The sequence below is a fragment of the Nestor notabilis genome, unplaced genomic scaffold (assembly GCF_000696875.1).
Source record: "Nestor notabilis isolate BGI_N333 unplaced genomic scaffold, ASM69687v1 scaffold2116, whole genome shotgun sequence".
Classification (NCBI taxonomy): Eukaryota; Metazoa; Chordata; class Aves; order Psittaciformes; family Psittacidae; genus Nestor; species Nestor notabilis.
The window spans coordinates 36994-64222 of record NW_009931282.1 but is presented as its reverse complement, the minus strand read 5'-3'; the positions used below and the strand labels follow the sequence as shown (position 1 = coordinate 64222).

Sequence of the window (27229 nt, the reverse complement as noted above, 5' to 3'; positions counted from 1 at the left end):
CTCTGCGTTTCTAGCTGTTGCCGCACTGTCAAGGTTTTGTTGTTGGTTTTTGTTTTGTTCTTTTCTTTCACTTCAGTTGCAGGTTATTTGCACCTCTGTCCACATTGACCACATGCTTTAGAACAAAGGATCACATTCTGCATGAAGTACTACTCTCTCTCACTGGACAAATTTAGGGATATTTCTACTCGAAGCATTTAGTTTCCACTTTTCTGCCTCTGATTCAGTATTAGAGTCCCTTTTAAAGAGTATTGATTGATCATATTTCCTACAACATTTAATTCTCAGAATTATCATTAGGAATCATAAATAACTGATTGTGCTGTCAGATGAATCTCATATTATTCAACTGCTAAGGTGAGAAAAGCCACTTATAATTGATGGGCTATTTCCACAGGCTGCTGTGTGATGATCAATTCCCACTCATGTATTTTAAGTTCTTTGAAACTCCAATGCCTTTATCAAAAGGCCCTCCTCAGGCTTTATAACAATTAAAGTCTTTTCAGGACATTGTTTCTGATTAGATGATACCAAATCCTCTCTTCTTGATGTGGTTTGGGGGGGGGGTGTTTCTTAATTTTATTTTTTTTTTATTATAACTAGCATTTACCATTTTCTTTTACACATTTTCAAACTCTTTTACATTTTCTGGTCTGTTACTGAAAGCTATACAAAATCTGTAGAAGCACTGAAAAAATGAAGTTGGAAGGGACCTCAACAAGACCATCTAGTCCAAGACCAGTATGTCAAAGCATTAGTGACACTAAACATATGTGAAGCTCCCACAGTCAACTACCCATCAGATGCTCAAAATCAGATGCAGGTTCTTCCAACTTTTGGCTGTTATAATACTGAGAACACCATAAGAGAATTTCCTTTTGTCAATATCCTGTGATTCTACATGCAAAAGACAAAACTATCAGTCCATCCCCTAGCCTGCATATTTACTGTCCAATTATGGATAACTCCACCACAAACTCCATTAATCAGCCCAATGCTAACTGCTGGCACTTCATCTGCAAGGTCAATTTTTATAGAGTTGAACAGTCTGAGTTTTCAGACAACCATACTCAAGCATTTTAACAAATGAAGATTATCAATGTATATTCAAAAGGAATAGATGTCACCAAGATTGAAAAATGTTAGCAGACCGCCTAGCCTTACACACATCATCTCTGTCACTGTGTTCCTATTAAGCTACATAAGTGAGCTGAGCTCTTGAATATCTAGGTGTTAATCAGGACATTTAAGGGTCTACAGGTAATACAATAGTTTTCACACAGGAAAGAATTTCCACCTCACCTCCCAGAGCAAGGAAAGTATCTGGATGCAAATGAGGAAGCCACATGTTTACACAAGAGAGGATAAAAGCAGTGTAAAATGAAATACAAATCCACAACTCTTCAGTTAAAAATACAATAGCACTGTAGCAATTGTCACTTCCTGTTCAACAGCCACTTCACTGTATGAAGTGCTGCTTCGCAGAAAAATTTCAGCTTTTAGAATACGAGGTTTCACTTTTCTGCCAAATTGCTATTAATATGGCTAACACTCCTCTTTAGCAAGGCAAAAAAGTATTTCACCCCATTATACAATATATAATTAGCTAAGCTTTGTTGAGCAGATTCCAAGGGAAAGAATTTCCTTCTCATCTTCACCCATCAAAAAAGGCCCTAACATAATTTTAACAGCAGTTCAGAGATCACTAGTGAAATGCTGCCATTTTACTTCTTGAAATGACTTTTGAAACCACTTTTCACACAAATATACAATACAAGCACATAAACTGCACGGTGTTACGCTTATTTCCAACTCTTCTGCAGTTTCACATGTTAAACATCACGACACACGCATTAATCCTTGGTTGTTCATAGCCTGTTTCTGTAAGCAGCTAAACCAAATCCACCATTTCAGCAACTCCTTCATAGTATTTATCCTAAAGCTGCTAAAATACACCTTTCGATGCTCTGGTAGGCTAGTACATAACAAACTGTAGCCACAGTGAGCCATCAGTGCAGAGAGAGAAGAATTTCCAATTACAAAGAAAACAAGGAAACTGGCAACTGCATTATACAAGATACTTGGTTCATTTATTCAGATAAATTTAACTGAAAAGTGATACAACTTTTTAATTATAGAAGTGTAATAAAAATAAAGTCTTTGTTGCTGTAATCCTGCAGTTGGAATTCCACACTTACTCTAACCGGGACTTTGCGGCTACTGTTGAGGTGCACCAGCACATGATTTAGCTTCTTCTAAAAAGTAAAATAAACCACAAAAGGATTTTGCCAGCTGGAGAGAAAGGAGTATCGAGAGATCGTATTTATTATTCCTCACAGCAAGACTTTGATCTGATTCTTCTCACCTAGCAGTCTCACATAACCCAAAACCATCTTTCTTGCCTTCCCCACATCATGTGAAATACAGCAGAATCTGATTCTGTAGTCAGTCTCCACATCCACAGCGGATGCAAAAGCATCCAAACATTACCCCCTCAATTCTAGGTAAGCTTTGCATATGTTTGTGTGTGCGTATACATACACAAACCCTAGAGTTTACCATTTTGGGATATTTAGAAACAGTTAACTCTAACATTTAAATTTAATGCTGATATGAACATAATTTTCACTGAAGGCTGTAGGTCTGCTGTGTGTCCTTCATGGAGAGGGTTATAAAGAGGGACCGTGGATCCTTTCTGTTCTTGCGGACTGTTATCTTTCCTCTCAGGGCTTCTCCTGCAGAAGTAAAAAGGAAATATTTATGCTATGCTTACGTTACTGAACCATGCACAGCAACAGTAAAGATGTATTACATTCCCTTATGTTGCAAGAGAAACTGTTCCCAATTAATCAGAATTAAAAAGTCTATAAAGGTTTCCTTGATGTTTTCAAAGCTCTAAGCAATGGTCCTGACAGCAAATATAAGTCCAACTAACCGCAGTTAAACCTGGTGAGGTGCTGAGTTATGCCTGATGCTTTACTTTTCAGATGACTCGCCCAAAGAACTGATAACACCAGTTACTTTATTTGTGACTGGGGAAAACCACTGTATTCCTTGGTTACATTAACCTCTCTTTGAATCTGGTTGTGTTGGATCTACACATCACTATGCAGCATGTCTGTGTACTACTACACTCAGCTGGACAGGTACTAAGGGCTGTTGTACTATTTCCCTCTACCCTCTGAGCACCAAATATCAACTAATTTTCTCATGAAATGATATATAATATATTTAAGTTCTTGAACTTAGATTTCCACCCATGAAATAAGCAGATTAGCAATAATAAAACCATATAAAAAAAGCAAAATTGCTAGTCTGTGACATTTTAATATTGTACTATTCCTTTGCTGAGCTCCCTAATTTAAATAGATCACTGCTACTGAGCAAACCCAAGTAACCACAAAAACCTATTCCACTTCCTATTGCAAATGCCACATGGTTTGTATTTGCACTGCTTTTCATTTAAGTTCTAATTAGGTAATGTTTTTATCTCACAGGAAACATTAACACAAATCTTCAGAGCATTTCAAGTATACACATTATTAATAGTGAGGGGTTTTTTTACAAACTATCAGGCTTTCTTGACCGTAACACTTTTGGTGTTGCTAAGCTGAAGTAAGAGTTTTTGTCCTAGAGAAATTCCAGACATTGATGCTTCTGTTTAACATTTTGTCCTAGCCTGCTCTGATCAAGCCTGGTTCCATCCCTACAGCAGCTACAGCTCCACAGCATATTAAGTTCTCCTACATTTATTCTTTACATAATTCAAAGGTCTGTTCTAGCTTTTAAAAGCACTTTCAGATCCTGAAATACATAAGGAGAAAAATGAAGCCTGCCACGCTGGCTTAAGAGAACTTGTGTATAATCTCTAAGAAAAGACATTTTACTTTTCACACAGAAGATGGGAGATTATTTGTGGATCTCTAAGTCCAATTTAATGAACTAGCAGTCCATTTTACTGTCATGCAAACATACTCAATGGAGAAGATGTGAAAAGCCTTTACAGCTGTGCAACCTTCTGTAACGTTATACAGGACTAAACAAAGGGATAAAGAACCCCTTTCTCCATAGGCACAGCTGTTATTAACTTATCTCTCCCACTGCATCTAAAAATTGTAATAAGAAGATAGCAGAAAACTAGATTTACAGATACTGGAGCTCCAGGAATTGATACATGCTATATAAATTTAAGGGAAACTTGTAAGTTTGCATCTGTCATGGAAAAGTCACACAAACTGAAATCCATAAGCAATTCCAACTAGTCACAGGGTTTACTACTTGTCTATTTGAAAACCTGATGTAAAAAGCAGTTTTGAGAGACCAAGTTTTCAACAAGGTTCTTGATTTCCAGATACTGAAGGAGCTACTTCAGTTACCAATATTCCTATTTTTGAGTATTAAGCACAAATTTACTGAGAAGGCAGCACAGGAAGACATCAAAGAGAATTTAATATTTTTATCAGCTTTCATCTGCTTCCCCCAACCCGCTTTCCCACTGGGTTAGAATTTCATAAATTTCCTAAACCATCTACAACTGACATTTGGGCAACATCTTCCCCACTAAATACTAGAGACAGGTTAATACATTTCAAAAACATTAAGTGTGGCTGTAAATCTAGTACCTGAAGATTTCAGCTTCAAGTCTTTGGTTTCATGGAAAAACAATCAGAAAGTAAAGAAATAGAAGCAAACTGCAGACTTATATGCAAATTTCTCTGATGTAGACATACATAACAATGTATTAATAGCATGTATGTGTGAAAAGATTATTTTTTAAACATTTATATACATGGCCATTTCAAGTATACGTGTGTCAAGAATGGCTTCCTGATTTTAATATCTAGACTAAAAGCTTGAAAGAGAAGCTATCAACATCCCTTTAAGTAGAAATTACTAGATTTGTTTGGGTTTTAAACTACCTAAATACAGTACATCGTGCATCAGAGATGGCTTCAAAGTCAGATTAGCACAGGAATGATTTCAGGCTTTCACATAAAAAAACCCAAAACAACTAAACCAGTAATTTTGAAAAGAGCTCAGGATACAACCAACTGCATTAAGATTTTCAAGTATCTGAAATTATGTGCCCCAGCAAGAGACTAATTCTGAAGTTGAAGGACCTTCACCTTCTATAACACATTGGAGGACTACAAGAATTGGAGTATCTCCCTCGATGGCCCTTAGTCAGATACTCAGGTCAGTTACAGCTCAAACTTCTATGCAACTTCCATGTCGCTCCAAAAGCTCCGGAATAACAATTTCTGTTCCTATAGCCTGGCTCTGGGTTGATGACCAACATGCACATGGCATTCTTTTTATCTTTAGGAAACTACATACTCTGGAAATAATCTCATATCTGAAGAAAAAACCCCACAAATACAGATGTTGCCTCATATTGCAAGGAAATATTACCTATAAAGGCTTTTTAGTCTTGTTTTTAATGAGCTTAGCAAGCGGTATCTCTTAATTTCACAAAGCTTTTGTGAAGATTGCTGCTTGTGGTTACTAGAAAAAAAACTAATCTCAATTTATTTTCAGTTCTTAGTAAGACCTGCACATTAACCTATATTTGTAAATATGTAGGAAGCCCACTACTGAGCCTTTTCATACCATCATTTTAAACCCACAAGAATTACATCTCAACAGATGATTTTACTAAAAACATTATAGAAGGACATGATCTCCATCTACAGTTCTAAGTTCTCTGCTACTCCTACGCTTCCCTTGCCTCAATCATCTTTGTCCCTCACACCAGCCACATCCACCGTTACTACTTTTCTACCTCACTGGATTCAAAGTATTTCCCAGCTGTTCATTACTTACCATGATTTTAAAAGCCACTGTTACATTCTGTTAAAAAGCTGAAACTTTCAATATTCTTATGCAAAAATGAAAACAAATAGCAATTTGTAAACTAGCTGGTTTCAAATTCTCTAAGAATTTTAGAATTCTCCACTTAGCACAATTCTGAGTTACATCCACAAACAGTAAACTGGCAGATTATAAATTATAAATAACAAATGCAGGACATTTTGTCATAGGCTAAAGTATAGGCACCAAAGAAAGCTTTTCAACAAAAATGGCTGGTACGAATACTGTAAAAGAGAAAAAAAAAAAATACATTTTCTTTGACAATTTTTGGGGGGTTTTAATTTTTTTCATAATTTAACTGTTAGTCAGAGATTCCTCTTCAATTCCTGTGCAGCTTAATTATTTGGACACAAATGACTGACATAAGAAAGCAATTTGCAAAGAATTGCAAAAGTGGTTTCACAGATTATTTAAACAGAGATTTGACAAATAGAAGGACAAGGTATAGAGAAAAGGCATTATAGCTTCTCCTCAGCTGGGAAATTTAACCTAGTTTGAACACAGATTTTCAGAATTGCTACAAAAAGTACTATTTGATCTATTTTAACATCCTATAATAACAATTTCTAAATTGTTTCTTTTAAATGTTAGTTCAGTAAGACTAAAGAGCCTCTGAGAACTAAAATTCCATGATTTAAATTAATCCATGCATCAATCTTAGCATTTAAAACATTAACAATAAATGAAGTAAAAATCTAATTGCAGAAATTATAGTTGACTTTATAGAAGAGAACCCTCAGATTCCGTTTGCAAAGGCAGCTAATGAAACAAAGCATTCCATTTTTCTCAGCTATTTTGTTTTTTTACGCAGGAACCACATTAACTCTGCCTTTCTAAACCATCTTTTCTGAGGGCCGAAGCAAACAACAGCAGTGCAACCAAGGCACAGAAAGGCAGTTCTAAACAATTAATCAATGTCACATAGATAGAAAATGACTGATGTTTTTTCACTACTCTGCTGTCCTGTGAGCTGCCTGGAGGAAGCTGGCGCTGGGACTCAGCTGCACTGCCTTGCTCTTATCACGCTCAGTTGAATGCAAGTAAACCACACACTGCCACTGCAGTTTGATTAGGGCAAAACTGAATCCATTATGATCCCTTTCCTGCATTTTGATTATCCCTTGGGGAAGCCTGAAATTTGTCCCCAAAAAGAGAATCAGAAGTGCTGCTTAAGCTTTCTACCACAGGAAAAAATGCATCTCTATGTCTGTACTGACCCACTGCAAATACTGCATGGCTGATGACATGCTCTACAGTACACCCTATGTAAGTGCTCTGGACAATATAGTTTATTTTGGTTCTTCTACCATCAGTAAAACTGTAAGAAAGTGCACCTTTCACTTATGTTTGTGCAATACAGAGGGCAAACCTGCAGTCTGCGAGCTAAGACATCTCTCAGTGCAAGACTCCTATCATTAAAATGTTGTTTAGGTCAAACTAATCGTATTTTTTCAGTCTACAACTTGATTCATCTGAAAGGATTTGACCAAACCCAAAGATTCTATGCAGTCTCCTTGCATACATATCCACAATGTCTATTTAAAGCTCAAAATGATCCATGGCAACAAACTTGTATTGCGAAGAACTACCCTGCCTTTCAATACAACTTGGTGTCCCCTCCCTCTTTGATTATGAAAAGGACTGAAAGAGCTACTGAAGGAGGCCAGCAATCAAGGTCTTTCAAGGTTTCCTTCTTTTCTGTGGAAGAGCTTTATGAAGCTGAGACAAGTAATAACATGGTACTCAAAGCATTCTTTATTCAGAACTCTGTTGGAATTTAAGAACCTTACAAAAGATCTCACTGGAATTATTCCCAAGGGACCTGCTAGAAAACCACAGTGGATTTGGGGCTAAAGACACCTTAACTACTGAACTACTGGCAAGAAATATCTTTACAAATCCCCTAGAATGTATTATAAGTGGTAGTCATACGTGCCTTCAGTTACACATTAGTAAGCTCTGACACTGCTCTTCACAATAAGATTGTCCTCATTTGAGGCTGACAATTTAAACACTATCTACTTTTCCACTCTAGTTTAGACTATCTGGACCCACTAACCTTATGCAATACTGAGGTCCAGCATGCAACTGAAAAAAATCCCAAGTCTCAAAAGCATTACTCTGGAAGAGTTGGCTAGAAAGTAGTTTCCCTATACCATCTATCTTCTGAAAAAGACAAATGAAAGATAGAAATCTTTTGTGGTGAGATCAAGGACATTTTCCCTTAAACTCAATAATTTATCCTTAATCCTCCCGTTGATCTTCTTAAACTGTAGGCACCCACAGCTGTACACAGACTGCCACTTTCCTATTTGGCCACTTCTTACTGAATCCCCAACCCAATGAAATCTAATGAGCAGTTTCCTTATGGAGCTGTAATCACTGCCTTTTGGTATTACCCATCTGATCTGTGACACCCTTCTTCCACTGGCTGCCTACTTCTATAAACTAAGCATCTCTCTGCCAACTCCCTACTGCTGCACCACTCTTCACCCTCTTTGAAACTATGTTGAGGTTCTACCTTTTCCTTTCATGCTCTGATTACTGGCACATTTCAACTCCCCAGGGCAAACTCTGAATTAGGCTGCTGCAAAGAAGTCTACAGAGCCAGCTGAGTAAGGTAGGAGAGCTACCTAAGATAACATGCACACACTGCAAATGATCAAGATTCCCTACGTAGCTCAGGTACCAGAAATAGTTGCCACAGGGAATGGTGAAAGCCAGATACATATTCCTTCATGTATAGCTGCAGCAGCCCATCTCACTCAACTAGAACTAGTCTTAATTCACTCCTTTTTGTAGTAGAGATCCTAAACTGTACAGTCTTGTCCCAATCTTTCTCTCTACAGTTGTGACAGAATTCTGACAAAACTAGATTGTTGTTGCTGTATGATTCATATTTCCCTTGCAGTTGCAGAACTTCCAAAGGGGGCACACAGAATGGCACAAGAAGTCCATCCAAATTCTCCTGTCAGATACAGAACCTCTTTTATCTTTCAGTGAGATAGAACAACCATGGGAAGAGAGTCTCTCAATTTAGCATCTGAAATACATGCTCAGAAATGTTTCTGAAAAGTCAGCAGGATGATTTTAAACTGTGGATTTCAAAAGATACAGCTTAAGATATGGAAGATCTAGTGTGATCTCAAAATCCAAGTTTTAACAACTATTAGATTTTAAAAGTGAGCACCACTTTTGGAGATATCATTTTTAAGTAAACAAGTGACAGCATTTTATAGACACTATGTCACAGCTGTAGACAGGCAAAACAGACACTAAAATCTCAATTTGGAAACAAATTGCCCAACTGGGGTGCACAATACTGAAGTATTTCAGTATAAGACAAAACATTCAGACAGATTAATTGTGCCAGCATTGTCATCCTACTTTTAACAAAGCTTTCTAGGTAGACAAATTAACATTTTACAGTTTGTAAATTCACAAACAGCTCAATTATGGTGACTGGGGAGTTAAAAGATAATCAAGGATTTTACAGGGGCTTAGTCATGTGAGCTCTACTTCAGTTTTGCTGTGCTAGCACCTTTTAGCACCATAGCAAACAAAATCAAGGTTTTATTTCCACTGCAAGGCAGTATCAAGAATACAAGATGCTGACAATATGCTGTTTTACTACTAATAGAATTTGCTTGCATACAGATCTGGGTTTTAACTTAATTCTTTGTTACTGAAAAGATTCTGTGGGCCCTTTAAAATAATTTCGGAAAGGATTTCATTTATTCAGTAAGTGCTTGGGACAATAAAATGAAAATGCTATTCCATATATAATTTTTCATTTATCTAACTTAACAGGAATATTTCAAGAAACAGTAAAAGGAAAAGACATGTTTGGACTATTAATAAGAAAAAAAGATACTGCTTTGGCATCTCAATTTCAATTTTCAAAACAAAGACATATTCAAGCTATTAAAAGGGCTGCTAAGTCTTGTACTCTGTAGAGAGGCTACAATACAAGACTCAGGTCTGAGAAAATCCTATTTTTCTGGAAATAAAATATCATCTCCTTTCTTTCTCCAGTTTCTTCAGTTTTACTGCTTGCTAAGCAGTTAAAGCATAGCCAACATACTGACACTATTTTGTTTCACTTCACCGTACATCAGCTTCAAATCTCTCATCTGTGAGAAGGAAAACCAGTTTTGCAGAATACATGAGTAGAAAGAGACTATCTTCTCCTCCCCTTCAAAATCTAAACCAAAGCTACAGAAATTATCCATTTGAACATAGATATGCTTTAATATACAAATACATAAATTTTAGTATAGAAAGTTGTCTACCATAGTTGGGTATCAAGCTGATATTCAGTGGCAAATCAAAAAGTATTAATTATGTGAAACTTTCATTGCCTCTCTCCAGATCTTTGGACCTAGATTAAATCTTTCCCACTGCATCCCATCAAATTCGCAAACACTGCACACCCAGCACAGGCTGTGTCGGGAATGGTAAGGAGGGAGGATAATTTGCAAACCCCATCCTTTGGCTTCTAACAGCTTGATTTTATTGTTAGAATAGAGATCAAAACATTCAGTCTTTTTTATGGCTGAAAAAATGGATCTATTTTTATAACAAATAACCTGGCATCAAACAGCTGAGAAAATTAGTTAGTTCACACTGCAGAACAAAACCATTTTGATGTGGCATAAAGGAGCCAGGTTTGTATATCTGTAAGCTCAACCTCTTCTACAGAGCAAATCCAAATACAATCAGTGCTTTAGAACCACTTCAGGCATATCCCCAAAAGCTATAAAGCAATTGACAGAGACTTTTAAGTCAGCCTCACTATTTTACTCAGAATTAGAAATCCAATGGAACAATTTTTCTTTACTGGGGAAAAAGCCAGCACCATGTCTGAAATATGCTTTCAAAGTAATAAAACATTTCAAATGCATTTCTTAGCACCAAATTCCTCTTTCACAACCTATTAAAATACTGAAAAGAAGTGCCACCATGGGGACACCAGTCAGATTACTGCAAGGGCATCATCAAATTACCCAGATGAATATTTAAGTCACTGTTTTTACAAAGAAAACAAATGGGAAAAATGGAAGATGGGGAAATTTGTACTTACATTAACATGTCCTGGGGAAAAAAAGATTTTTGGAATCATGAACGAGAAGGATCAAAATCCAGGAGAATGGTGTGGTTTTTTTAGGGTTCACCTCAATTAAGAAACATGGCTATGTAAGTATCAATAAACAACTTCTGCCCTGATTGGTTTCTGTCATCCATGAACAATAAATATTTCACAAAGGATTACAAAGGAAAAGGAAATTACATCAATAGTTTCTCTCAGAACCTTCTCTAACACTGGAAATAACAGGTAGAGAATCCCAGATTAAAGGGGCAATTTTATATAATGTATAGAAACAGAGAGAATGGGTAAAAGCATGGAAAGGGGAACTTCAATGATGAAGAGAAGGAGACAGGTAGAAGAAAAAAGAAACATGGCTGTAACAAGATTTGTTATGGGGATAATGTTAGGATATATGAGCTAATAAAGAGAAAGGAAGGAAGGAGTTACAGCAAAAGTGATCTTGAAGGTCAACTAGGCTGTGTTCACTGCTTCAAAGCACATAGTTTTCTCCAGTTGTCTTCAGAAAGTCACTGCACCTATACTAGAATTCCCGACGCAGGCACACCTTCCAGTCATTTCACACATTTGGCAAATGTCAAATGATCTATGTAAAATTAAATAATATGCATATTCTAACAAATGTCATCACACTTAAAGATTATTTCACACTCTATGACAGTGAAATTTAATGAGTTGCAGCAAGGAGACCTTAATTTAATGAGTTGCAGCCTTGTCTATAAAGGGAAGCTGAACAGAACACAAGCCAAGTATAAATGCACCAATGCATATGTACCAAAAAGTGACAAAACCTAAGAACAGGCAAATAAAACTTACTTAAGGATATAAAGTCAAAGCATGAAGGAGAGAAATGATTTGTCAGGAGAGAAATGACATTGTCAGGACCATAGTGCCTTCAGGAAAGACGTTCCTGCTAAAAAGTTGTCATGGCTGATGGCTGGAAGAGGCAAATGAAAAAGGAATTTAACTGAGCGCAGATGCTGCTTTCATATTCATAATTAGGTCTGGTAAGAGAGATAATATTCCATCTACATCAATACTTCTCTATAGCTTCTCTATGCCTCTTGACCTCAGCTTTTTTTCAACATCCACATAAATTTTTGTACATTTTCCCCCAATTTGTCCAAGCTATTTATGAACTGTTCAGGTCAGGGCCAGGTATTACCATGAATTTATTAACCAACCAGCAGAAATGAGGCTCATTACTGAGGTTCCTCTCCCTTGGTCTTGCCAGTCTGTGAAGAAAAACGATCTTCAAAGACAACTAAAACACCACCAAGTAAGAGTTTAACGATGGTGAGTAAATACCTAGTGGTTAAGTGGAAAAGGTAAGAAATAATAAAACCATAAAAATTTAACTATTTAATCTACTTGGATTAAAAAAAACAAAACAAACAAAAAAAACCAAACCAAACAAACCCCCTCCCCCCCAAAAAAAACCCAACCCTGGGAGAATCTTAAAGAAAGTGCAGTTCTACAGGAACAAGAGGGCAAGACTTGTAATTCGTGACCAGCTGTATGTTCGTCCTCTTGCATGACTATCCCATGACAGTCGTGGACATAATTCAGTCTATAAATCAAGGAATACTTGACTACTTGCATAGAAATGTATTTTCAAGACTTACCAAACGGAACTAATTGAAACCACTAATAAGCATCATTTCAGTCTTCAAAACCTCACTTGAACAATTTATCATCTGATTTTGGGTTACCCCTGATGACAACTAAAGCCTTTTTACATGCATCAAATTCAAGGTGAAACTTATAACACCTATAACACCTACAACACCTGGTACTTATCAATTTTATCTAAATTTACAGTGTATCAAAATAGCATCTTCCATACTTCAATGGATCAAGTTTCAAGTTCATGTTCTTTGAAATTTGTAAATTTCCAATCTACAGAGCAATCCCCACACTGCCAGCTCCATGCATATATTCATGATTCATTTAAAAAATACAGCATAGTTCAGGAGGGCTACAAAAAAACCTTACGCAATCACTTGACATATACAATACTCAAGATACAACACTAGAATGTTAATAGCATTGTCCCGGTCTTAAATTCTAGTGCCTCAGAAATGCTTTGATACAGAAGTTCTCATCAAAATTACAATATGGAGCTAAGCAAAATATATGCCCACTTACAATATACCTATGCAAACATTAGAATGTATTTTTAACATGAATTTTGCATAGATAGGTATTTCCCAGTGCTCTGTTGACATAGAAAAATTCTTTAGAGCAGCTGAAAGATTTATTTACTAGCTGTTTTTTAACATTTATGTTGTTCTTAAAGTATTTTAGATCTCAATTTAATTAACAGCAGCGCAACACAACCATTGCTGCACCACAGCTGCATTTAAATATACCTGCTTCTACAGGAATTGGTTTCTCCAGGAGAAAAACTGTCTGTTTCCAGTGCGTTGTGGTACACTGGGGACCAGTTGAAAACAAGACCTACAATGGAAGAGTTCAAGAGTTTGATTAAGAACAACATTTTTGATATCACACAACATCAATCAATTATCAAACACACATGCAAATGAAGTACTTGCTACAGCAAAATAGACTCCTTGCCAAACACCTTGAAACAGAATAAATACAAAACCACCCTCATCTCCCAAAGACACATAAAATGCATAACCCCAAATACTCACCTTATTTTGACAGTTCTTCTCAAAAAAGATATCAAAATACCCAGCAATTGCCTATAAAAGAGGTAAATGCAAATATGATAAAGGAATAGTATTGACACTTAAAGTTATTAATTAATGCATACATTTGTTGGGATTTCTACTCCATTTCAAGTCTTTACTGAGAGAAACAAGCTTAGATTTATACTTTCAAGCATGCTAAAAATCCTAAGTCAAAAAAATAAGCAGTCATCACACATTTGTTGTACTTGAAAATATTCAGCCCACTGAAAATGCATTTTATTACATGTTAATTTTTAGTCTCAGTTTCCACAATAACCCACACGCCAACTGCAACTAGAATTTCACAGAGCACAGACTTTCAGATGTGCAAACCCAAAAAAAGCATCACATTCCGTGCTTGTCCTCTACAGGTACTACAGCCATCACTAAATTAATACACAGCACGAGGGATTCTGCATGACGTGTTCATTCTTCGCATAGCTAAACACTGTTTTCCATAAAAGCTCCCTGTGAACTGAGGCAGAGCATGAATAGGCAGGGAATATCTTTTCTTCCCCTACTACACACACGGATAAGACAAAAGATTCCCAATTGCTTCAGGCTGGCCTTTCTAGCAGTTAGCAGTTTCTAATAGTAACTCTCCATAGGATTCCTCGGAACACTTACTCTATCCCTCCTCCCATCCCACTCCTAACCTCAAAAAGAGCCTCTCTCTTCAGTGCATAGCTCATTAGTGAAGGAAGAAGAGGAATAGGCACAAAATGCCTGCACACAAAACAGTGTATCAACACTCTTAGTTATGCAGTCTTTTAATAATAGCCTGTTTTTTTTGACAGAAAAGCCTTATGAGTCCCAGAAATTCAAAGAACTCAAAGACAAGTTCTTTGATGCTACTAAAAGGCCATTCACTCCACAGTTTCACCTCTGAAATCCTGTCCATGCTCACCTTTATTTGCTTTCTACTGTCTCCTACGAACAGGCTAAAGCAAATCAGACCAAGGCAGTTATGCTTTTCTATTATGTCATCCTTAAGAAATGACTTAGAATAGAGCTTTTGAGTAACTTCAACTACAGCAGCTGGAGACTTCATCCCAGTGACAGCAGGAAGGGACCCTCTGCACATTACCTGTGGTATGTACAAACAAGATATGTACCAATTCCATGATGGCAAGCCCGTTGCATGAAAACTAACTGTAAACAACTGATTATAACCTTCCTCTCACAGAATCAGTGTTTTTCTCCTACTCTAGGAAACTGGTTGTTCTCAAGGGTTACAAAGGACAGTTTCTGGAGTACGGCCTTCATATTCACTCAGAGATAGACTATGAAATGAAAACAAAAAGTCAAATATGCTTACAAATCTAGGTAAACTGAATGACACAAGGCTTTATCATTATGAACTATGTAATCTGAATGACAGCCAAACCATTCTGGTATTTTATTTCTCTGGCCTAAATCCAGAACAGATTTCACCAACATGGTGCATAACAATGTGTTAAAGCACCTGTGTTTGCTTTTCAGCTAAGGGTACTCCAGAAAAGCCTGGCAAGTTCCAAATTCTGATGCAGGCAAATATTGTTAAAAGTAAGAACCAAGGAGACACTAAGGGAACTTCATGACACATGAGCACCAGATGGTGGAAACGGTGACTCTTCCACCTTTATCACTTAATGCTGAGAAACTCATTGCCAAGTGAATCACAGCCTTGTCTCTATTATGCCTTTTTGAGTAAAGATTGAGAAGGTTTTGACAAAGTTTTATTGACCCACCAGACTACTTTTATCAATGCACAATCTTTTCTGGACATTAGTCAGAGATCTACTAAGTCGTAAACACATTTTTCAGTCATCAGGTCAATACTGTTGATATGCTTACAAATAGGACCTAGGATATGATTACTGGAGAAAGGAGAACATGGTGGCAACAACAAGAATACATTAATAATTGAGAGAAAAAAAAATTGGCTTCCAAAGAAAACAAGACAATCAAGCTACATTTTGGACAGAAAGCTAAAAGCTCCACACAAACACATCATCGCTAAGGTGGATGCTTTCACTTATGTATTTGGTAGAAGATGTAACAAAAACACACTGAGCAAACTTCCCCATATTGGCATTTTTATTTTGGGAGGATGAGGTTCAGACTGGAAAGAAACTGCAGTTACAAGGAAAAAACGGTCCCCTGCTATTTGCTGCCTCTTGTGCTCAGGGAAACAGGATTTGTGCAACTTCTGTAAATGACTATGATAAATACCAACCTTATTTCATACATAAGGTTCAAAGGTTTCCTTAACAGAAACAACCTGAAACACTGACTTTGACTATCTAAATTAAGAGATGGTAAACAGTAATTGTTAAACATCACAAAGACTACCTCGTGCAGAGCTCCAGGGATTACAGATTTCAAGGGACTACAGAGAACAGGAGTTCTACGCTGATCCATTAAATTCTTTTTCTTACATTCTAAAATGGATAGATGTCCTTCAGTCTTGATACTGAAACAATTATTGAGCCAAAAGTAAAAAAAAATAAATAATGCAAATACTCCAGCAAAATAAATTCCACAAGTCCCAAAGGATAAACTCTTGTGAACAGCTTCAAGCACACCAAAACCAAAACACTCTGGTGAGCTATGTCAACAGGCAGGCCCAAGTCCTTAATAGTTGAATAGAAATTATATGCTAAAGTTAAATACATCCAGAGGAGAGTTTGAAAGATGTTTTGAAAACACTTATGAGCACATACTGCAATTTCAAAATCTAATGAGTATCTTTACTAACAGATTTTCAAACCAGTTTTGAACCAACTAATAAAAACAAAACACACATGGTTTGACTGTTTATCTTTGCAAAATTGGTGTCAACTATGTAATTTGTTTGTAATAAACATTTTCAGGCAACCTGCCATCATTTACCAACACTGCATTTAATATCCAGATAGATATCTCTTCCCATGTGTTTTACATCTTTGGGAAAACAAAAAGACTAAGCTGTAAAATTCGTTTAATATTCACTATGGCAGCTATTCCACCGCTAAGGAAATCTAGAAAGTGAAACTGCACAGGTCCTGTTGCTTACACTGTAAACCAAGAAACCAAACCAAAAGTTTAAACCTGCTATTCAATAGAATTACAGTTATTTGCCTACACCTAGGTAATAAACTTAAGCTCAAGTGTATCCTAAAGCCTTCCAGTAAATTCAGCTTAAATTAACTGCCTTCTTCCTTTCCTCTTCTTGGTTTTACATGGAAGATTTCAGTTACATGGTTTAGTGGTGGTCTTGGCAGTCCTGGGCTAATGGTTGGACTAGCTGATTCTAGACTGCATATGTTCCCCTGCCAATAACATAACACTTCAAAAGGCATTCAATTTATCCAAATTATGCATTATTTTCATGAGTAAATTCAGTTTTATTTAATTTAACAATTCATTCCACCCATTCCAATACATCTATGTATGTAACTGATGGTTCAATTGAAAGTTTAATGAAAAGAAAAAGGCTGGTGGTCTTCAATGCTAAAATACAGAGGGGGCATGAAGGATCCCAGTGTAGCTTTGAGACCTTTTTGTAGAAAGCAGGCGTGCAAGGAAGGAACCCAAGACAAAGGGAGGCCTAAAATTTACACTTAATCTAGAAAACCTCAGTCTACAGACGAGGTAGGCCTATGTCAAAGAGCAACCTTGTTCTTTACAATTAATGCCTACCACAGTATTTTAAACCCAGGGTGTAGCTTTTTCCATTACAGCTCAGTTTTATAAATCTTTTTGTACTCAAACTAGTCAGCTATTCTGGGACCTATAAAACAACTGATTTTTCCAAAAATCAGTGAATGACACAGAATCTTTAATAAAGAAAGAAGGGGTTTTTTTGCCATGTCAAAGGCTATATAGTAAAATCTCTGACACCATTTCCTAGGTCCAGAGAAGAGCAACAAAGTGGATAAATGGTCTAGAAAATAGTCTGATGAAGAATGGCTGAGGGAACTGGGGGCATCTGGAGAAGGCTCGGGGGGACCTTATCATTCTCTACAACTACCTGAAAGGAGGATGGAGCCAAGAGGTGGCTGGTCTCTGCTCCCAAGATAAAAGTGACAGGACAAGAGGAAACAGCTTCAAGCTGTGCCAGATGAGGTTAAGGGCTGGGTATTAGGAACAATTTCTTCATTGAAAGAGTGGTCAGGCATTGGAACAGGCTGCCCAGGGTAGTGGTGAAGTCACCATCCCTGTGTGTTTAAGATGTGCAGATGTGGCACTTAGAGACAGGTCTTTTGCAACCTGAATGGTTCTATGTCACTGGCAAAGTATTGGAGGATACAAAGCTGCAACACAGTTCTAGTTATTTCTCTTATCAATGTTTTATGAAATGCTTTACATAAAACATTAAAATTCCTGCTTCTCCATAAAGCAGCAGGAAGTCTTCCTCAAAAGAGCTGTTAAAACCTAGAATCTCTAACTGCATTACAGAAGCCTACTTCAATCTTCCCAAATAGAAGAGCTAAAATGCCCTAAACCAAATCAACTCCCCACCATTACCCTAAGGTACATTAGTGTAAGCCTTGCACCACTACAGAAATGATGTGGTACCCTACATAAATATCTTGGGAAAAGAAAAAAAAATACCAAAGACCTACGCAAATCAAAGTTGAAATATCTGATGATACAAAACTAGCTCTAACATTGTGGGTGTGGTTAATATTTTCTTTCGAGGAATTTATATCTTCCCTTACCCTCTTAGCTTTTTTTATTTTTATTACTTGGTGGTGGTTTTATCCTGGAACTCACAACATGAATCTTTTATATTTAAGCACATTTCAGTGAAATAATTTTATGAAAGTGAAGTTCAAAACATTTTCCTTTCATTTCACGTTTGAACACTACCACAAATCACAGTAGCTATAACAATCACATGCTTCTATTAAAGATGCAATACTACAATGAAAGTAATTTCCAATGTTTACAGCTTGAAGGAAGATTAAATCCTCCCCCCCTTGTAAAATTTAACACATGCAGCTAAGCAGTAAAATATAAGGGGCGGGGGGGAAAAATCACTTACAAGTGGCATACTAGAAGCAATCACACACACAAGCGTATTAGAATGGAATACAGGGCTGGCCAGATTTTTATTAAAGGTGGCATCTTCCTTACAAAGAGTCAAACCTAAGAAACGGAAGAAGCAAATAACACTCCCATAAATTCTAGACAATGTTTTACAACTATGGTGTTAGGTGCATTTTTTTTTGTTGTTTAAACATTACAGTAACAGTTATTTCATCCACAGTAGTTGTTTTCATCTTTTTGCTCCACCTTGGACAGCTCATTTACAACTTCCCCAGTGAGTAATCAGCAAGAACTTGAGCCTTCTCTAGAAGCATCTTTTAAGTGCCAGTCTCCTGAATACCATGAAAGAGGAAAACAAAAATAATGACTTCTAAACTGGTAATAAATAACTGCAGCTCTAGCCTGACACATGCTCTAGCCTCAAAGGATGTTAAATATTGGGAAACACCACAGAAATATTATTCTTCTCATTCTCATTCTCCTATAAATTGCGAGTAGAAAAGCAGAGCTATGAGGACAAAACCTCCAACCCCTGAACAAGGTTTCCATATTTACCCAGGGAACTAAGAGGGCTAAATAAAGAACTAAGCATTATCCTATACAGGTCAACAAAGAGTTCGCTCAACTAAGAAGAAAATATTTCCAAAATTACAATAGCAGCTGCTAATTTCTACCAGATTTTTGTCAAACCCAGGTTTTGATGAAGAGCTCACAAAGTAGCTTAAGGTCTTCATCCATCACTGAGAGTTTCTAAGGTGTTAATACAAACATATGAAAACCACCCCCTGTAAATGAAGTACATTCTCTCATAAGATTCACTTGTCTTTAACATATTTTTCTTCCCTCCCAGATAAATTATCTTGAGCCTATTTTCCCCCCCATTTATTCATGTAAAATGTACCGAACATATTAAGATTACAAAAGGCTTTACCATATGTAATAAATGAGTATTAGTGCATATTATTTCAACTCTTCCACTTATAACCCTTACTGAAATTGGAAGAGGAGTCTGTATTTTATTCTAAATATATCTAAATACTAAGGCTTTTTTCTGAAGAAAATAGCTGGCTGTATACACAGTATTTTAACAGGATAAAATAAATAAGACTGCTTGACTCCCTGTGAGAACTCATAAGGGCAACCTTACCAATTCATTTAGGAACAAGGAAATTAAAAATTATCATTACCGCTATCACCTACATTGAGTCATTTATCATTCTTGCTCTTCACTAGTATCATGTTCCAACAGTGAGTGGCTACAACAAATACAATTAGCCAGCTGGCCACAGAAGTGGGAGATAATGTGCTTTTGATGGAGTTTATCCAAGCATGGAGATGGAATGTTTGTCATCCACACAGCAGAGTTGCTGCGTTTTTATCACAGGGAAAAGAAACCCGTCGCTATTAAAACCCAATGACTTTGTGTTTTAAAGAGACCAAGAATCTGGAGATAGCTGTAGAAGAAGCTACCAACAACTAAATAGATCAGAAAGACAAACCCTGCCTTCTAACATGATAGCCTTTCATTGAAACAGAAATCAGGCATTTGAGGTGTGCTTAAATATGATACTCAAAGCCAGATTTCCAATTAGCTTACAAAATCTAGTTTCTCACTTAAGGTTGGAATTAAAGACTTGTATCCTAATGCTTACTGGTGGCTCCCAAATGGAAAATTAAGAAATTAAAGTGTCTAACATTTAAGAAAATTTTAACAAGCAAAGATTTTCCTTAGTCAAAATATTTTTCTCCAGTTAACTCAACTTCCTTTTTCCTCCTAAAGGTATTAATACATCAGTCACGTCCTCTGGTTCATTATCCTTCTTTCACCCCCTTCCTCCCTCCCACATTTTATACACATCCCCTGCTCTTTGACACCATCTCCTGGGAGCAATGAAGAGATACTGCTATTTTCCTCCCAGGGATATTGTTATTCAGCTAGGAAAGATCAACCTTGATGGACTCACAGGGGAAACGCTCACAGACAAAAGAGGAAGTTTGTCAATTGATTTCTACACTGAGGGTAATCACCATTATATTTTATCTCAAAAGCTCACACAGTGATCAAACTCAGAATACAATTAATGGAATATTTTCCTAGCAGCATCCACTAATTGATATTAGCCAGATGTCTCATTAAAATCAGCAGTGACAAACCCTAGCTCTTTCTTAGGAAAATGCACTTTTGCAGGCTAATTAAATTTATTTTTGGCCATTATCTTTTGTAAGACTGAAATCAAGGCAACTTGCCCTAGAAGTGCTTTAAAACAATTTCATATAATGATTCCATGCAACCATTCCATGATTTGAAAACCTTTAGTCTTTGAAAGCTAAAATAATGATAAATAAACTTACTGTTTCATGGTAAACCACAAGAGAAATAAAGGAAAAGTCAACAGGAAGACTATATGCTCTACAAAAAGCCTTGACACCCCCTGCCAATAACTCCTATGCACCATATAAGGTCACACTTAAAATGCTTGTTTTCACTCACTCTTTTTTTTTTACTCTTTCCATATTTCTCAGGTTTGTTAGCAATTTTTTTTCTTGAAGACTTATTTAATTGAACACCTGGAAGAAAAAAAACCTATTTGGACCATTAAGCACCCTTTTTTTTTTCTTTTTAAGGATATGACTCAATAAATGCATTACAGGACCACCCTCAATATCCTTAAGATACACCTACAGAGAGACATCCGGCTGATCTGTTATTATAATGACTTAATTAGTTTGATAGGATGGGGTTTTTTGATCATATAAAAGTGTAAGAGTAATTTTAAATATTTTACAGATGGAAGGGCAGACAAATCAGGTATGAGTCAATTAACGCTATGCTCTTACGTTTTGGGAATTGCATAGTTCTTCTGTTTCGTGCAAGCTCATCACTAATTCTGGGCATTTACGTCCTTAATCCATTTATCTAAAACCAGAAAACAGTCATTCTGTCGTCTACTGAATTGCATGGTTTTCAAACAACTTCTTGTACAATTAAATGGCACTCTCATGCAACCAGATACATAGCCAAGAGGTCAGAAGAGCAAGAACTGCGATACCTAGCAAAAAGAGCAAATCTGTTTCAGCATTTGCATTATCAATTTTCAGGAAATAAAAGGTTTGTACTACAAAGAGACAAAACAAAATAGACAGAAAAAAAATAAAATCCCACGATGAGAAGAAGTTGGGTGACAAGTCCCAAAGGTCAGCCTTGAGATTAGGCTAGTCTTTCTGTGCTCCTTCCAGCAAAAGAACACAAAAAAAAGCTCTGTTCCTAACTCTCCCAGGTGAAGCTTTCCCACAGTCTTTATGAAATCCTCTCAGAAGTGTTCACCAGAACAATTCATAAGAACAGAAATAAAGTATGGGGAAATCAAGAAGAAGTCAGCTTCTGTGCTGAGACTAATTTGAAAAGTCAACTGAAAAAATGGTTCCTTTGTTTTCGAATGCTGCTATCAAAGTAGCTTTAGATACAGGAGCAAAGAAGCACTGGCAGTTGGACTTGATGATTCTTACGGGTCCTTTTCAACTTCAGATATTCTATGACTCTAAAGGAAAAGAACTCAACCAAACCCCAATAGAAAACCAAAAAAATCCCAAAGTGACAGGCAAAAATAAGGTCAGATTTCAGTTATTTAACATTTTACCACAGAAATTATAAGTGCAGCTTCTCCTGCCTGAGAGATCCTGGGGGTGTTCCAACCCCTAATCAAGGCAAATGTGGTAATGAGTTGGTAAAAAGACTGCATTATGGCTCTGATTCCTGTCAGCTTTTACAACATACCACGCTGTCACCACAGATGTGCAAATGGGTTGATGGGAGTGAGCAACAGACCCCAACATGGCTAATGCCTCCAGAGCTGTCACTTGAACATTCACCTTGTCAACAATCAACATTATATTGTATACTCCAACTAGATGAGACCACAAGTCTTTTGTCCCACCACCATGCACCTAAGCTTTCCACTTGTGTGGGTTTGAAGGACAGACCACTTAACAGAAGGAGTGCTACTCCTGATGATAACACTGGTCTGAAGTGAGCTTTGCTATTGAAGGCAACACTAGGAATGAGACAACCAAATCTGTTTTCACACTGTTATGACACAGAAAGGGCTGAGAAAAAGCTGCTTTGACAGAAAATTTTGGCTGCAAGCTAAAAAAGCCTGATATATACACGTATAACATTTAAAAATTGTGGGTTTTTTACAAAATACTTCGTAAATAAAGCAAAAATATTTTAAAATGTTCATTTTCTTAAAAAGGCAAAAATCAGCACAGACATGTATCAAAAGCTAGAATTTTGGGAAATAAAACCAGCCTACTCTTTTTGTGCCAGTAGAACAACAAAACATGGATGCAAACAAGAAATACATCAAATGTTATTTTCAAAGGACAAACTGCAATCTTAAAGCATCTCCTAAAAATCTCAATATAAATAATGGGCTTTTATTGTTCATTTACTGCAAGGTTAGGCAGCCTGATATGATGGATGAACTGTCAACTCCCAACTAAACTTCTCCAATCTATCAAAGAAAGAGTGGAAATTTCAGTCGAAGTGTCAATAAACCTAAATGATGAAGTGCAAAATACTTCACAGAGTTCTGATCATTTTTTAGGACCTGCATTCACTGCAAAATTGCAGAAACATTGTTTTCCCCTCACTTCCCTCCCCTTCTCCTTGCAAGGTGCACATCTTGATTTATAAGTCAATGATACCAAGGATTCATAGAACACTAATGAAGTTTTTGTAAAGGTCTAATGCTAGGGAAAATGATGTTTACAAAAGAAGCTATTTTACTCTACCCAAAAACCAAAGATCACCAAGATTTTGTAAAGATTGCTGTTTAACTTATCCGTTATTCAAAAGCGGCTACATTAAGAAAATTAACCCAGGGCTGCAACTGGAGCTTGATCTGCAATCAAAGCTGACCCTGCCCTGAAGCAACTATGATTCTGTGACAACTAAAACCAAGAGATACACAGCAGCATGAACTAGCACACAGACCCATAAAAACCCAGGTATTACATTGTTTGATGTAGGTATCCAAGGTTGTAACACGTAACTAATTACATTATATAGCAACATGGTCTCCCTGCCCTTAGCAGGGGGGTTGGAACTAGACGATCTTAATGTCCTTTCCAACCCTAACTATTCTACGATTCTATGATTTTATGTTCTTTGTGTCCGTATCAGAGGAAGCCTGCATTTCTTCTTCATATACACATGCAAAAGTCAAATAAACCAGTTGTAGCAGACTTATCACAATATATTAAAAATTAGCTACCAGTTACCCCTTTGGACTTGATTCTGTGACATGCTGTGGCATAAAACTAAGCATGAAGCTCTCAGCTGAAGTATCACAAAACCCTAGACTACAAAAATTTGAGTTTCTACTGCAGATCTCAGAGCCTAACACCTTTTGTCAAATTTGATGAGGACAGTTGAATGAATTGGTAGAAAGCTTTTATAATTGATGTTGAATGTAAAAGCATATTAGTGCCATCATGAAATCTGTAAAAATTATGTCATCCTGCCTTTGCTTATCATTTAGTGTTTAAAAACTCAATGCATTACCTTAAACACCCAGACTTTTTTATTTGTACCTCATCTTTATCACAACTGCCCTGACTAATGGTAACAATACAAAAATCCTTCTATTTGATTATTTTCTTCCCTATTCCAACAAAAAAAGCAAGCTGTGCATCGTAAGTCAAATTAAACAGGAATCCTCACATAAGTACCCACCTAAACGCTTCTAAATACACATCTTCAAAAAATACACATCTAAACACTTATAAATATTTATGTTGGAATATCTAATTTGTTTTTGCTTTAAACACATTCATAACACCTTTATTTCAGAACTCACTCCCCCCCACATGAAGTATGCTAAATAAAAATATCTAGGTATCTTCACTGACTTAAGCTCCAAAAATGGAACCTAAGTCACATGACATAAATTGCATGGGCCTTCCCAGAAAAAAACAATAGGGGACATTTTCATTAATCCAAAATCCAGTGTTTCTCTGTTTTCTCCTATCTACCAGATATTGAATGACCAAGAAAAAAAAGCTGCAACATGAATGTGCATTTATGTAAATTCATACTGAACAATGTAGGCACGACTTCTCTGAAGTGTTTCAAAGATGCCCTTGTGCTGAGTTTTCATTTAATGCTAATGCTCAGACTGAAAACTTTTTCCTTTTCTTCTGTTTCATATTGACTAGTGTTTGATAGGCAAATAATTTATCACAGGTTCAGATGTACTCCGCATTCTTCATTCAATTTAATGCAACACTGTAATACTTGCCTTGAAACCTTCATTTCCATGGTACAGGGGTGTACTGTAATACTGTCTGTGATACTAAGATAAATAAGCTTGTGTTTACTCCAATTAGAATTCCCCTCCCATCAAATTTCACAGCCTTTCTAGAATTAGCATTCTTTCGAACGTAAGTCACATTAACTGACATCAAGTAAAAATACTAACTTGCATGAAGTAAATAAAATAGATGCAGTAAACCCTCTGGTTTTCAGATTCCAATGCTCTATTTGTTCCCCCTCAGTCTTCACACATAAAGTTCATCAACTTCCCTGTTTGAAAAACTGTGTTTGCCATAGGACCTGCTAAATGTTTATCGCATGAGCTACACTCTACCTTGCCCTTATGCTGTTTTTCACTTTTTACCAAACACAGAAAAGCTCTTCTGAGATTAGTGCCTGTGTCATTCTCGAGCACAGAGGTAACAAGATGCTGAACAGAAACCTCTTCTTTCAGAAAATGGGCTAGAGAACAAAACAGAATGACCCCAGCGCTAAGTCTCCTCATCTTTCCCTCTCCTCATCTACCTGTATTATACTGTAATATTACTACTGGAGTTTTACATCTACCTCTCTTTACAAGAAGAGCCCATTTGACATCTCTGTACCATGGAAATGAAGGTTTCAAGGCAAGGACTGATCATAAACGAAGCATAGTCAATGCACCGTCTATTAGTGCAACGTGATATCGACCATATATGAAGAAACTAAAATTGTCTTACTGTACACTTTGTGCTCGTTGTGATGGTCAGGGTGAAATCTGAAGAGAATTCCAAGTCTGGAGTAGATGCAGTATTACAGTCAATATGCTGTTGAAAGAAGTAATACAATTCTGTAAGTGCTAAATTTAAGATCTTTGGATGAAGGTTGCTCCCATAATGAGACAACTTTTTGAGGACAATATTAATTCAGCTCTACAAAAATGGGAAGAAGCTTAAAACCCACCTAATCCTGTCTGCACATTGACAACCTAAAACCCTTCTTCCCAAAATGCCAAAACTAACAGACACTTTGACCAGTAGCACTATGGAACTGGGTATAGTAGCTCACTCTGTTCAAGAAAATTGCTCTTGATGACAGCTGCCCATTGGTAAGATCAAGTAGCTTTCACAGGCATTCTTCTTCACCTGTTTTACTCCTTGTTCATATAGCCACATGGCAGACTACAGTATCAGAAGTGGTACAGGTTCAATCTGAGCTTTTTTGACTTGCCAGGTTAATGTAGTACTGATCATGGAATAATTGAAAGGGACCTCTGGAAATCACAGTCTAAAGCAGGGTCAGCTAGAGCAGGTTGCTCAGGACCATGTCCAAATAGCTCCTGAACATCTCCAAGGACAGAGACTCCACAACTTCTCTGGGTAACCCTGTGCCACTTTATTCAACTGCCCTCACAGTAAAATACCATTTCCTGATCTTTCAACACAACTGCCTGTAGTTCAACTTGTGCCCCTTCTTTCTTGTCCTGCCCCTGAGAATCACTGAGAAGAATCTGGCTCCACCTTCTCTACTTACCACCAGCACGAGGCATTTATACACACTGATAGGGCCTTTCCACTAGACCAGGTTGCTCCAAGTCCTGTCCAACCTGGCCTTGAACACTGCCAGAGATGGGGCAGCCACAGCTTCTCTGGGCAACCTATGCCAATGCCTCACCACTCATTCAGCGAAGAATTTCTTCCCAATATCTAAATCTCCCCTCTGTCAGTTTAAAGCCATTACCCCTTGGTCCTGTCACTACATGCCCCTGACAAACCCCCTCTTCAGGTTTCCTGTCAGCCCCTTTAGGCACTGGAAGATGCTCTCAGATCTTCTGGGAGCCTTCTCTTCTCCAGGCTGAACAAGCCCAGCTCTCAGCCTATCAAACTCTTCTCAGTGAAGCTGCTTTCTAGCCAGTAGACCCTCAGCCCCTGTTGATGTGTGGGGTTATTCTTCCCTCCCCTCGGCAGGATTATGCATTGCCCTTTGGCTGCCCAAAGCTTTTTGCACAGGACAACCACTGGCCCATTTCTCCAGTCTCTGGATGTCCTCCTGAATAACAGCACAACCATGAGGTGTATGAGTATGTAAAATATCAGAGTGACTCAACTAAGGAGAAAAGCACAAGGGGCAGAGAACTGCTTTGCTATTTTGAATTTAACACAAAACACAGCATATCCAGGATAACAACAGTAACATTGCAACGTGCATTTCAATATTATAATATTTTAGCATATATATATA

The 27229-nt window shown here is 37.1% G+C and overlaps 1 protein-coding gene across 1 annotated transcript in view; it reads right to left on the bottom strand.

Moving 5' to 3' along the window:
- Nucleotides 1-2625: 2625 nt before the first annotated feature.
- PRMT3 (protein arginine methyltransferase 3) overlaps nt 2626-27229 on the bottom strand; it is a gene marked incomplete at its 5' end in the record, with an annotated part of 60889 nt that continues 36285 nt past the window's right edge. Inside the window, 4 exons of the mRNA XM_010015807.1 lie at nt 2626-2735; nt 13351-13438; nt 13639-13689; nt 25729-25815. Of these exons, the coding sequence (XP_010014109.1) occupies nt 2626-2735; nt 13351-13438; nt 13639-13689; nt 25729-25815 (336 nt within the window). The remainder of the gene's footprint in view (nt 2736-13350; nt 13439-13638; nt 13690-25728; nt 25816-27229) is intronic.